General features: G+C 37.0%; 2 protein-coding genes across 8 annotated transcripts in view; both read right to left on the bottom strand.

Annotated features, from left to right (window-relative positions):
* LOC135731030 (hemicentin-1) overlaps positions 1-5580 on the bottom strand; it is a 49552-nt gene extending 43972 nt beyond the window's left edge. For all 7 annotated transcript variants that reach the window (XM_065249275.2, XM_065249204.2, XM_065249015.2 and 4 more), the window contains exon 1: positions 5443-5580. In XM_065249275.2, the coding sequence (XP_065105347.1) occupies positions 5443-5500 (58 nt within the window). In that variant the 5' untranslated portion in view covers positions 5501-5580. The remainder of the gene's footprint in view (positions 1-5442) is intronic.
* Positions 5581-5988: 408 nt separating this feature from the next.
* On the bottom strand, positions 5989-14549 carry angptl6 (angiopoietin-like 6). The gene is made up of 7 exons (XM_065249680.2): positions 14145-14549; positions 11937-12446; positions 11625-11762; positions 11333-11540; positions 6671-6864; positions 6265-6535; positions 5989-6188 (listed from the first exon to the last, which is right to left on the bottom strand). The coding sequence occupies exons 2-7, from the start codon at positions 12417-12419 to the stop codon at positions 6004-6006; spliced, it is 1479 nt and encodes a 492-aa protein (XP_065105752.1). The 5' UTR covers positions 12420-12446; positions 14145-14549; the 3' UTR covers positions 5989-6003.
* Between the last annotated feature and the right edge of the window lie 286 nt (positions 14550-14835).

Here is a 14835-nt window from a genome sequence, read left to right as displayed (position 1 = left end):
CCATTTTCAAAATATATACCATCACTCCACTTCAGAGGCCATAAACACTTCATTTCAAAAGAGTAGAAAAAAGGATGATCTGTTTTTGAAGGGGATGTCCCATACAGTATGCACACCTCATATTTAACCATTTCACTGCACCATTTTCGAAATATATACCATCACTCCACTTCAGAGGCCTATAAACACTTCATTTCAAAAGAGTAGAAAAAAAGGATGATCTGTTTGTGAAGGGGACGTCCCATACAGTATGCATACCTTATATTTAACCATTTCACTGCATCATTTTGGAAATATATACCATCACTCCACTTCAAAGGCCTATAAACACTTCATTTCAAAAGAGTAGAAAAAAGGATGATCTGTTTTTGAAGGGGATGCCCCATACAGTATGCACACCTCATATTTAACCATTTCACTGCACCATTTTGGACATACTGTATATACCATCACTCCACTTCAAAGGCCTATTAACACTTCATTTCAAAAGAGTAGAAAAAAAATATGATCTGTTTTTCAAGAAGACAACCCATACAGTATGCATACTTCATATTTAATAATTTCACTGCACCATTGGTATGCATACTGTAAGGGACGTCCCCTTAAAAAACAGATCATCCTTTTTTTCTACTCTTTTGAAATGAAGTGTTTATAGGCCTCTGAAGTGGAGTGATGGTATATATTTCGAAAATGATGCAGTGAAATGGTTAAATATGAGCTATGCATACTGTATGGGACGTCCCCTTCAAAAACAGATCATAGTTTTTTTATACTTTATTTAAATTAAGTGTTTATACTGTAAGACAGAAAGAGAGAAAGAAAGAGAGAGAGAGAGAGAGAGAGAGAGAGAGAGAGAGAGAGAGAGAGAATTTTTTTTTTTTTTTTTTTTGAATTTCAAAAAAACCTTTATTACAAATCAATACAATTTCATAACCTCAAATCAGAAACAACGAAGGAAAAGAAAAAAAAATTATATTATAATGGTAACAGAAAAAACAAACAAATTAAGCCAACATAGGAGCAAAGACCAAATCGTCTTCAATAACCAGAGCTCCTCCATAACACCAAATCAACAAAAAAGAAAGAAGATCATTCATTGCTTTGAAATATCTAAAGTCAATAAGGATCCTAGATTTAACTGAGTTAAAAACAACTGCTAATATATCATAACTCATATCTCAGAGAGAGAGAGAGTAAGAGAGAAAGACAAAAAGAGAGAAAGAAAGAGAAAAAGAAAGAGAAAAAGAAAGAGAGAAAAAAGAAAGAAAAAGAAAGTAAGAGAAAAAAGAAAGAGAGAAAGAGAGAGAGACAGAGAGAGAGAAAGAAAGAAAGAGAGATAGAGAGAGAAAGAGAGAGAGAGAGACAGAGAGAAAGGGACAGAGAGAGACCAAATCTCAAAGCTCATAGCAGAGTTTCATAGCTCTTCAGATTCAGATCAAATGAAGATGTTACTGGGGGAAGACAGACACCCATCAGCTGCTGCTAAATTCATTAATCAGTTACACACACCATCAGAAATAATCTACAGCCCTGATCTTGTACAGTACTTTTATTTTACCTCTCATGTGCCTCCATAAATGTACATTTGTATACTTCATATGTTTATATTTCAAAGTCTACTTTATATTGCAAATATCCTCTGATTCTATTTTATTTTATTTGCAGTAGTACTTCATCCATCACCCAGCACCTTAGCTTAATTGCACCTTAATGTTTGTTAATATTGTGTTTCTGTATGTTTCTTGTTTTATGTATAATGCTTTGGCAATATAGTAAGTGACACAATCATGCCAATAAAGTTCTTTAAATTGAAAATTGACAGAGAGAGAACGACAGAAAGAGAGAAAGAAAGAGAAAAAAACAGAGAAAGAAAGAAAGAAAGAAAGAAAGAAAGAAAGAAAGAAAGAAAGAAAGAAAGAAAGAGAAAGAGAGACAGACAGAGAGAGAGAGAGAGAGAGAGAGAGAAAGAAAGAAAGAAAGAGACAAAGAGAGAGAGAGAGAGAGAGAGAGAGAGAGAGAGAGAGAGAGCGAAAGAGAGAGCGAGAGAGAGAGAAAGCGAGCGAGAGGAAACCAAGCGCTCTGAAAAGCGCGTTCTTTCTGCTTTTCTTGAAATTACCGTATGTATAGTAATAGGCGCACACGCGTAATTTGAAATGCGGCTGGCTTGACCATGTATTTTCGAACAGCGGCTGGCTTGACCGCGGTAAATATATCTATGCTAAAGACATTCGTTGTTTTGTATATGCTTAATAACTACACTTATTTATTATTTAAATAAACAAAACATACTTCGCTGAATACTTGAGTATTAAATCAATCAAACACCTGTACTGTTGAAAACATAACCATACATACCAACTTTGCTTTTCTTAATAGACATCTGATGTTTTCTTAAAGCTGACTTTTAATTTACTTACAAGAAAAACATTTAGTAATTCTCCAAAATTGCTTGGATTTATACTGACATTTAAGATCAGCTTTGTCACATTAGATTAACTAAGCCAAAGTCCATTAGGTACACTGGTGGTAACGTACAGATGCAGAAATATAAACTATAATAATATATAGTTACATATGTATGATTGTAGTTTGTGCTGCTGTCAAAATACAATTATAAATGTTAACAATAGCATATTTCTATTCTCACACATACTATAGTTGTGTGTGACCCATTTGACCTTGTGTGTGTGTGTGTGTGTGTGTGTGTGTGTGTGTGTGTGTGTGTGTGTGTGTGTGTGTGTGTGTTTGCTTAGACTACTTTTGTTTTGATTATGTAGACTTTTATGTAGACTCTTACGAACAGTCAAGTCACTCACTCAGAGGATAGTAAAATAAATATCTATTCAAATCAGAGCATCTTCCATGTCTGGAATGGATGTATTCTTGGGTCTATAAGGTAACAATAATATAACTTTTGTTTGAAATGGGTTTGGCTAAAAGAAAATATTGTTTTGTCTATAATACTATTAGGTCATTATACTATATGGGTTAAATAGAATTGCATTACTAAAAAGAGACTAAATACAATTTCACTGACTAAAACTAGACTTAAATGTCATCAGTTTTCGTCGACTAAAACTAGACTAAAATAGTAATGGATAAGTCTGACTAAAATAAGACTAAAATGGCAAGAATTTTAGTTGACTAAAACTTGACTAGACTAAAAAGAGTATGACATGACTAAAACTAATAAAAACTAAAATGACAGCTTGACACAAAGACTAGACTAAAACTAAAATGAAAACAGGCTGCCAAAAACAACACTACGTGTATTCTGCTGCTTATGTTGTCCATAGATTTTTCTGTGTTTTCTCCTGCATCTATTAATGTAAAGCTGCTTGGAAACAATTAAACAATTGTAAAAAGCGCTATATAAATAAAATTGAACTGAATTGAATAGATACATTTAATGTACCAACAAAAGAAAATCACCAGATGAAGCTCCAATAACAGGTCCGTATAATAACAATAGCATTGTAAAATACTATTGAAAAAAACTTTTAAAACTAATGAAAAATAAATGTCAGCTGACAACTTTATTCACTAATGAAACATCATCCGCAACCTATTTTCAGCACCACAAACTTCAGAACACACATCTGTCATCCATTTCTCCTTTTTCTCCACTGACTGACACTGAAGTTACAAACTTCTCTTCTGTCCTTATTCTGCTAGACTTGTCGGCAGCCTTTGACACAGTCAACCATCAGATAGCCACCCTATCATCACTAGGTATCATAGGTACTGTGATACCTTAGCTGACAAGTTAGCTGACAAGTTGCCCACTGGGGTCCATCAGGGACCAGTGCTTGGACCTCTCCTTTTATTCCATCTACACAACATGATTGAAGCCTGTATGAGGTATAATCACTACTGCTTACCTACTGAACTTTTACTGGCACTGCACAAGCATACTTTCATGCCTTCCTACATTCCTACACCCCATCCAGAACATTACTTTCAGCAAATGAGCGGCACCTTGTGATAATAGCGGCCCTTTATAAAAGGGCACTTCATGACTTCCCATTCATTTTCCTTTCCAACTTCATGCGTTCCAGTCAGCCACATTTCTTGCAACATAAAAAAAATCTGTGGATACTGGACAATAGGCTAGATGTGCACTGCTCTTTTATCTTCTATTAAAAAATAAATAAAAATGTAACTTTCTCCTTCTCTGTTAACAGGTATTGTTTCGGACCTGGTTAGCACTTAATTGTATTGCTGCTATGACAAATTGCTTTATTGTTTCTAATCTTTGTAAGTCATTTTGGATTAAAGCGTCTGCTAAATGCCTAAATGTAAATGAAATCTCAGGAGGTATTTCAAGTAAATAAATTAGTTTTATTCCAACCCTAATCAAACACACCTGATCCAGCTAATCAAGGTCTTACTAGGCAGACTAGATACTTTGATGCAGGTGTGTTGAGGGAAGTTTTAGCTAAACTCTGCAGGACACCGGCCCTCCAGGACCGACTTTGGACACCCCTGCACTAGGTAAACTGAAAGTACTTTTTTTAAGATTGGGCATTTTAAATCGAATCATTTATGCACAGCGATAATCTTCAGTTCTTTATCTACACTCTTTGTATACTTTGAATTTTGGGTCTTGTATTTATCGTGGGACTGTTTGTATGTTTCTGAAAACTGTGAATTTGGAGTGGTAGAGGTGTGAAATCTACTTGGTGACCTAACAAACAATGCGTTCATTTCGGAAACTAGCACCAGCCACACCCTCTAAACACTTTCCAAAAGTGGAACAAGACACATTTTGGAGAAATGCACACTGAGCATGCATTAGTATGTTAATGTATGAATTTAGAAACATGAACAGCATGATTACTCCTAAACAGCTGATTATAACAGGGAGTGTTTATCAGTAAGGTTTCTTGTCTCCAGCAATACATAAATGAAAGTGAAAGATGACATTTACAACTAAATTAAACTGAATCGCGTGTCTACAAAGCCTTGCAACTTACAAAACAAGCTTTTTTATTGGAAATGTGCTCGCACGTGTGACCACATCCCCAAAGAGCTGAGCATCTAAAGCAAAGAAGCACCAGGTGAAAAGATACTGCACTTTATTAATAACTTTCCGTTTTTCATCACAGATTAGCCCTTAGTACTTCTTTACATAAACGTAAGAACATATTTTTTTCAATACGCTTAAAATCAATTTAAGTATTACTGGTATACTTTTTTTGAAGTACTACCGAAGTAGAACTATATTTTAATTAGTATATTTGTAGTGTAAAACATTTACACTTGTATTTAGCACAAAAAGAACAATGTACTACAATTGTACATGCTGGTATTTAAGTATAATTTTAGTACATTCAAGTATACTTTTTTCTTACACATTTTCAGAAGTGTAAGACATAACCGGCTCCACAGAAAGATGCTTTGAAATGACACAGAAGCCAAATAAAGATACTGAGAACTTACCGCCATGTGCAAGGGTGATCAGCAACACACCCAACAACTGTTGAGATAAAAGCATCATGGGCACCTGACCAAACCCATAAAAAATGATGCCAGGAATGAATGGAAGATGGATGCAGCGTCTCCTTTAAAGTTCGAGAGTTAAGTATGATCAGGTTTTAGTTGTACCTATTCAAAACGTGTGCTGTAAAATGCCTAAGATGCTCTGAACAGGATATCCTGCTCACTTTCAAGAGGGAAACCACTAAAGTTATGACGCAACAACTTTAAAAAATAAAAAAAAACATTTCTACATGAGTAATACAATAAGACATACTGCTTAACGAATAATTCAGAGTAAAAAAGTATTCATTTTATACAGTATATGCAATAATACACAAATACAGACAGTGAAAAATAAAGCACTGTACAATAATGCAAATACAAGATCTGATTTAAAATATTTAGATACCAGGGGCACTCGCCAATGATTTACAATTTAGTCTGCACATCTTTGTATAGAAAAATCCTCAGTTGAATATAGCAGACATTTAAGCACAGATTTTCAGTTCAAATCTCTCCATCTTATACAGGTTTAATCATCATGGCCACTTTCTTTAGAGAATACGAGCCCCCGTGAAACTCCGCCCAGTAAATGCCATCCTGGTATCGGCTTCTATAATGCCCGCCTCTATACCACACCCCGTTCAGGTTAGAATGGGCGCACATGTGGTACCACCAACCTCCCTTTTGGTAATGAGCACAGTTACCTATTGAGAGAAAGAGATCAGATTTTTAGAGATTTTAAAAAGAGTTGCAAAAAAACTTAAATAAAGGATAAATTACCTGAGTATGCATCTTTATCCCGATCCAGAGTTGTGAAAGCTTTGTTGTTGTGCCACGAGAGAGAGTCTCCTGCATTGCCTTGATAACCGCCTAACCGTAGACGAAACCAGTCGCTCTCAGGTTCCACTCGAAAACTGTCGTATTCGGCGTACATCTGTCGCCCCTGCCAGTCCTCCATGGTTACTCGCAGCTTGTAGGTGACCTGAGAGGTGAGCCAGTACAGGTGCTCCAAACCCAGCCAGTATTCTCCATCCAGATTGCCGAAGCCTTGCTGTGGACGGTCAAGAATTGTTCAAACTTAAACCAGATTATAACAGTCTACTTTACTACAGTATGCATGCATTGACTTGGATAAATTGACAGGAAGTGATATTTCACCATGCAAATAAGATTTTGTTGCATGCACCTTGTATTGATCCCAAGCTCTGAAGAAGTTGACAGAGCCGTCCTGTCTCCTCTGGATTACGGTCCAGCCACCCTCAGCTCTGCCGTGGTCACACCAGGCCTGCAACAGGTGGTTGGTATTGCGTGGACGCAACAGGTAGATGCCACTGGTCTTCTCTCCTGATTCCAGAACATGCTGACAGTCCCGCCACGGTCCTTTAACAGGAGACAGTGTACTCTTTCTGAGAATTCAGTGGTCCCAGAAAAGTACTTGGACACTTTGAGGCTCCTAAATCGCGCTTTATTGAATGTCATTGCATTAAACCTAATGGGATTTGCAAATAATTTATACTAGATCTCTCTTTTAATCGAACAATTTCTTAAACTTGTTGCAAGATTACACAGGATGTATTAATCAGTTCCTGTTAAAGATCACTTATTATGTCCACTTTTACAAGATGTAATATAAGTCTCAGTCGTGCCTAGAATGTGTCTGTGAAGTTTTAGCTCAAAATACCCCACAGATTATTTGATAAAACATGTCTGAAATGCCATTATTTGAGTGGCAAAAAAAGCTCTGTTTTTATGTTTGTACCTTTAAATGCAAATAAGCTATTGCTCCTCACTCCCTTAACAGTCAGTGAGTGCCTTTGGTTGAAAATAGATCTGAATCCTGATACAATCTGGGCAATAGTACACTGTAAAACATTTCTGTAGAAATTACAGTATTACTGGGTATTACTGGGTATTACAACTAGCTGCCAGTAACTTACTGTAGATTTTACATTTATGTTATTTACTGGCAACAGTTTGTTCAAAGTTAAATGAACATGAAACATTTTAAGTCTTTATCTTCTACAGTAAGTTACTGGCAACCAGCTGCATAATTACAGCAATTTTTTTACAGTGCCGCATTAGCACTACAATGTGCTAAAAGACACATTTAGAAAAGCTTTTGGGTAAAATTAACCAGTCTGTCAGTGGCCATGGGCGGGGATTTATCAGTGTGACATCACATTAACAAGATAATCAAAATATCATGTCTAATGAGACTGCTTTGGTTTAATGGGGAATACAAATTTTTTCATTGTAGGGTGGTTGTGTTCACACACTGACAACACACATTACTGTCCAAAAACCTTGTAAGTGGGTTTTGCATAAAAGGTGGCCTTTAGGTTCACACAGATGTACTGAAAGAGTAACCACGTGTAGGCTATTCATGAACATAGTGTTTACGTATCTTAATGTGACTCAATATCTTTTGACTTTTTAATCAGTATGTCTAGTTTTATCATGTAAAACCTACTTAAATTATTTTAATTTCATTTGCAATGAGCAGCACAAAAGGGCTTGAACCCAGTTAACACACATACTGATAAAAAATGTATACCTTAAGTTGCTTGGATAAAAGCATCTGCCAAATGCATAAAATAAAAAAAATATTGTGAAATCCCGGCTAAACTCTCATAATCTAATTATGAAATTTGCAGCATCAAAGTTGAATTTCCATCTAGTATTTCAACACTGATATTAATCTTTGACATGTTATTACTCAATATTAAATGTATCACGATATTCACACAATGAATGTTCTTTATATTACGTAGGATGATATTATGTAATTCACGGCCAGGGTCAAATATATGTACATTTTTATAAATCTAAACAAATGTGCTATTCTTAAATAATTCCCACACTTTATGATATTACATCATGACCACATTTTAGGTGTGGCTTAGTAAATACAGAAACCAGGCTCGTTGTATCTTACTGCTGAAGGGAGAGGTGTGAGAGATATATATAATGTGTGAAGGGTCTGTAGAAGAAGTTGCAGCTGTGTGTGTTCAGAAGACCGCAAGGTCATGAGCTTTACACATTCAACTCGTATCTCAGCCTCTTTATCACCTCACCATGCAGGAATTTTCACTCCCACCAAACCAAAAAAATTCAAATTAAAATCTCAAGCACCCTCAAAAAAGCGGAAAACCCAATTTAAGTCAGTTTTTGTGTCTTAAATGAATAGTTCACCCAAAAATAAATTATTTTCTCATCCTTATGTTGAAAAAACTTATATGTTGAAAAACAAATACGATTTGGGACCATCAACCTTGTGCTTACCATCATTTATCAAAATATCTTCTTTATCATTTATCACAATATTTCCATAATATTTCTTTTTCCTACTATGGAAGTCAATGGTTACAATCAGCTGTGTGCTTACCATCATTTATCAAAATATCTTCTTTTGTGTTCATCAGGACAAAGAAACTCATACAGGATAAGCATCATTTTCATTTTTGGGTGAACTATCCCTTTAAGGACATCCTAAAGAGTATATATACTCTGATTTAGATAACATCTGGGGATATATTAACTTCCCAAAGCAGGAATCTTCGAGCCTCCTCAGTGTCCTCCTCTGTTAAAGATCCCTGCTTGAATTACAGCACAGTAAACACTCATTGATCTCCTGTGTGAATTTGTGCCTGTAATTTGGGACCGCCGGGATCGTTGAATGGAGCAAAACACCCTTGAGTTGATGTAAAACGCATTGCATTGTAATTTGAGCTCTATAATGGTCTGTGTGATGTACACATGCGCATGTGTGTGTGTGTGTGTGTGTGTGTGTGTGTGTGTGTGAGCTCTGAGTCTTTCCATTTTGTGAAGCGTAATGGGGGTCACCACCTCTGATAAAACATTGTTGGGAATTTTTGAGATAAAGTTCCCTCACTACGGTCACTGACACTTGGGGCTTCTCAATTCCTAAACATCACATGAGAAACAACATGAAACATGACCCATATCTGGGTATTTTGCTAATTTACTATTGGACTGAGGATATGTTTCTCTATTAAACCACTCAAGCATTACACTTTTTGTGCTACAGACATGAATAATACCTGTGAAAACCAGCTAAAGTCATTTTTTGTGGGAATTGTTTACTAAAATACATACTTCATGATGTAAAGAACATTGTGTAGAAATATAACCTTGATATCTTTAATATTGACTTGAGTAAGGTCATGTCAAAGATTGAAATAAATGTGAAACTTTGATGCTCTTAATCTCATAATTGGACTATGGGACTTTTGCCTGGATGTCACAGACTGGATCCTATGATGTACACTGTTAAATAAGGTACAAAAGAATTGCTAATATTTATCATTTGGGTACAGATATTTACCTTTAAGGTACCAGCATGTGTCTTAAAGGATTAGTCCATTTTCAAAATAAATCTAGATAATTTACTCACCACCATGTCATCCAAAATGTTGATGTCTGTCTTTGTTCAGTTGAGAAGAAATTGTTTTTTGAAAAAACATTCCAGGATTTTTCTCATTTTAATGGACTTTAATGGACCCCAACACTTAACAGTTTTACTGCAGTTTAAAATTGCAGTTTCGAAGGACTCTAAACGATCCCAAACAAGGCATAAGGGTCTTATCTAGCGAAATGATTGTCATTTTTGACAAGAAAAATAAAAAATATGCACTTCTAAACCACGTAATACATCATCACGTCAAGAGGTCACGGATGACGTATGCAAAACTACTCCCAGTGTTTACAAGTGTGGAGAAAGAGGAACGTTCGGACGTTGTTGTATGTCGAATGATACTAACTAATGTCTTTCTGTCAGTTTATTGTTTAAAATGGTCTGCAAATGTGCGTTTTATATATGTAACACGTGACCTTTCTACGTCATTACGCAATTACGTGAGGTCGCACTGACTCGTCACAGGACCGAAGGAAGACAAGAAATTGTGGTTTAAAAGTGCATATTTTGTATCTTCTTGCCAAAAATGACAATTGTTTCGCTAAATAAGACTCTTATGCCTCATTTGAGATCGTTTAGAGTCCTTTGAAACTGCAATTTTAAACTGCATTAAAACTGTTAAGTGTTGGGGTCCATTAAAGTTCATTAAAATGAGAAATATCCTGGAATGTTTTCCTCAAAAAACATAATTTCTTCTTGACTGAACAAAGGAAGACATCAACATTTTGGATGACGTGGTGGTGGGTAAATTATCTGGATTTTTTTATTTTTTAAGAAAATTGACATATCCTTTAAGTGCAAGTTAAGGTTATTGTAAGGTCTACACTGTAGGTTATCCGTAGGCTGTGCGTAGCTCACCTCGCCAAAATTTTAACAGTGTGTCCATTCTACGCGAACCACAAGCACTGTGATTGGTCCACTAGAATACCCTCCCATCAGGTAAAAAACTGCGTTATAGGCATTTCCGTTTGCGACGGTGAGCTCAAAAAATGGGCCAAGTTGAGGAGTGATTTAACTCAAACTGCATCAAAAGTTGCTGTCTATTACCTCCATGACTGCTGGTCTTGTCAAAACTTACAAAACAAGCTGCTTATTCTTCTTCTTCGTCTGTGAGGCTACACCATAGGACATACGCACAACTATAATGAGCCCTTACGATGTACAAAAGTGTACTTTTTGAAAAGGTACCGCCCCAGTGACAACTTTTGTACCTTCATGTACCTTTATTTCTGAGAGTTTGTTGATAGACCTATCAAATGATAAAACAGGCAAAAACATGTAGAGGCCCAAATATTATAGATACCCTTTAAATTTGGTAACCACCCTGAATGCCCAGTTAACTGTGTATAGCAACATACTAAACACCCTCAGAACAGCTTAGCAACCTCAAACCAATTTTTATTTAGATGCTACCTGGAGACTTTGTGACAGGGTAACTGATGAAAGGTGCATCTGTGGGGAGGTTGGGAGAATCATCAAAGGTCTCCAACGGTTTCTGCTGTCTGTGTTCCTGTTGCAAAGGGTCACTTTGGTCTCTTTGGACATTGCTGGCAACGTATGTAGGCTCTGAGTTCGCATTTACCAGCTCACTTGACTGTTGAACCGCAAGTCGTGTAGCTTCCTGTAAAGATCACAAGAACTTCTGTTAGTGTTTGGGGGAATTCCCCTGTGGGTCTGTTGGGCATCAGGAGGGTGAAGCTAATACCTGATGTGCTTTGGTGGAGTCTTTGAGTTGGCACTGTTTCTCCAGCTGTGTGATTATCTGGCTCTGGTTGCTCACGAGTGAAGTGATCATGTCATATTTCTTCTCCAGGTCTCTGTAACTGCTAGACAACTGCAGAACCTGATGGAATTTGCCATTTCACAGATGCAGAAAGTTGATTATGAATTAGAAAAAATGGATGGGATTTCACAGACATTTGGGTGACATTTAGTTAAAATAAAGTTTAAAAAAATCTCAACCTCACTTATATAAAAAAACACCTTTTTCTTATCTATACATAAAACTTTGAGCTACCTGGGCTGTTGCGTTTATCAGCAAATTCTCGAGTCGTCGTTGCTCCAAACCCTGATCCTTTTTCTGTATGATCTCATTCAGTAGTTGGGCGTAAAGTTGGGTGATGCGGGCGTTCATGTTGACACTTTCTCTGCGCAGAACTCTCATCTCATTGGCCAGCGCCCCTTCGTGCTCCAATTCCCCACGCATTCTGTCCAGCTGTTCTTGCTGTCGGTCCAGCTGCGCTCGCAGGGCCGCCGTCTCCGAGTGGTTGCCACGAGCAGACTCTGTGCTCACGCAAAGCGCACCTGTCAGCTTCTGCTGGGGCACGATAAAGGTGTAAGAACAGCGGTTTGGCTTTTGCTCTGATGCCCGGGACGGCCTCTTCTGACTGACATCACCCTTGGAGGCTTCTTCATTAAAAGTCTGCTTGCGGCTCTCTGCACCGTGCGTCCCCCCGAAACACAGCAGGAGAACCAGGAAACAAGGCGCTGGAATCTTCATTAGTGTGCTTATGGTCTAATAAACAGTCTAAACAAATCCAAGCACAAACACAACACACACACAAAGAAAATTATACAAAATCTTAGTTTGCATAGGTGGGACAAAGTCTTATAAAAGTGTGCCCCTGTATTATACAGTACATTCATCAAATACTTTCGCTTCAAATCCCCTTAAAGGGATAGTTCGGCCAAAAATGATATTAAACCCATGATTTACTCACACCCAAGCTGTCTGAGTTGCATATGTCCATCGTTTTTCAGACAAACACATTTTCGGATATTTTAGAAAATGTTTTAGATCTTTCAGTTGATTAAATGTAATGTTACGGGGTCCACCCATAGTCCACGACTTTCAAGTCCAAAAAAGTGCGTCCATCCTTCACAAATTAAATCCAAACGGCTCCAGGATGATAAACAAAGGTCTTCTGAGGGTAATCCACGCGGTGTTGTTGTAGATATATCCATATTTAAAACTTTATTAACGAAAATAAATACCTTCCAGTAGCGCCGCCATCTTAGTCGCGTTCGCATTCAGGATGAGAGCTTACGCAGCCTATGGAGGCTACTCTGCTGCTGCTTTGTGCCCCCGCCCTCCGAATTTGTCATACGTCACTAAGAAAAGTGCGTACACTACGCTAATACTCTCTCCTGAATACAGAGGAGTCTAAGATGGCGGCACTACCGGAAGGTATTTATTTGTGTTAATAAAGTTTTAAAGATGGATATTTCTACAACCACACCGCGCGCATATTGATCAAATGTACAGATTGAATGCACTTTGGATAAGTCGCTTTGGATAAAAGTGTCTACTAAATGCATAAATGTAATGTAAATATAAATTAATTTTGGTATACAGATTGGATGTGCTTTATCTCTGAATGAGTTATACGGTAACTTTCTTAACATTTTCTTAACACTCTCAACTCAGCCACCCCCAACTTTTACACTCGGTCTACCAAAACTAAAAGGCCTGCAGTTTTTGATGTATGCCAGATGTTAGTGTTAAGTTAGTGTTAACTCTGCAGGGTAAAACACAGTTTTGTCTTTTCTTGGGTTAATTAGCATGTCAACATGACCAAAAGAGCGTCAACAGGAAACAGCTGAGGCAATTTATCATTTCATTCAATTGTCAAAATCAATTCTAAAAGCCAACATGGATAAAAAAAACAACAGATTTGGTATACATCATAAACTCATTAAGCCACAGGCATTCTAAACTACTAACCAATGCCAATAAATCTGTGTAATAAGAGGACAATTATAATAAAATAATTTTTTATATTTTTCATACGTCAAAAGCACAGATATCTAAACTATTTTACATTTAAGAAAATATTCACTCATGAAAATAGTAGTTCGTTGTAACTGTAATTCATAATAACTTCCTTAAATATTTTGAGATCTCAGCAAATATAACAGTATTGGACAATCATATTTATACATTTGCCATAATGCATTAATCCATCCAATGATCCGGTGATCCAATGCAAATTTAATTCAAATAAGCATTTGTGCTCCTTGGGTTCATACCCATGACCTCTTGCACTGCTGAAGCAATGGTCTACCAGAGCTATACAGGACACATTTTCACTATCAAATATGACAGCATGGTTCAAACATTTGTTTAGTTTTTTTTTTATCAGTTTGTTTCAAACATAATAGGGGAAAAAAACTAAATCATGACTCTGAGGGAACAAATCACATTTTCTTCAAATAAGTTTCTTACCTCCTCAAGAAATATCAAAAGATGATCTTCCCTTCTTTTATATGGTTGGTGTCCTCAAAAGATGTTCAGCGCAGAGCTTCTTATCTTTCTACTTTAAAACCAACTGATTTAATATCTACACAACATCACTATTTAAAAAAAAATGATCAAATATTTTTAAATGGCCTCAGTAAAGCAGTAGTTAGTAACCAAAGGACATCAGTAGGAGTATTGGTCTGCTCCGTTCTCTGGATCTTCTTCAGTTGAGATGTTCAAAGGAAGCAAGCTGTGGAGGAATGGGAGACACCCAGACGTGACAGTAAACTTTTAAAGCAGGAACATCAGCTCCTGTCAGGGGATCTGTAAACAAAGAAGAGTGTAATTACAAAGCAGATAAATGAGAGCAGCTCCCCTCCTCTCTGCTTCTGAACTGATCTGACTCCCCTCCCACCATCACGCTCTGTCTTTACTCCTATCCAGGGCCAGATTATCCAATGGGCATTATGGGCACGTACCCAGGGGCCCACGCGCAGTTCGGGCCCAAGCGACGGGAGAAAATAAAATAATTGTTAATTAGTTTAACTAGCCTTTTTAAGCACAAATAACCCTGCACTGAATCGAACGGACTGTGGGTGGCAGTAGTCTTCATAGTTTAAGTTAAGAATGAGTGAGAAAAGCAGCACAGTTGATTTATCAGACAGTCCATTATACT

This window comes from Paramisgurnus dabryanus, chromosome 3, assembly GCF_030506205.2.
Source record: "Paramisgurnus dabryanus chromosome 3, PD_genome_1.1, whole genome shotgun sequence".
Taxonomy (NCBI): Eukaryota; Metazoa; Chordata; class Actinopteri; order Cypriniformes; family Cobitidae; genus Paramisgurnus; species Paramisgurnus dabryanus.
Note: the sequence above shows the minus strand (reverse complement) of the source record. Positions and strands in the feature narration are given on the sequence as shown.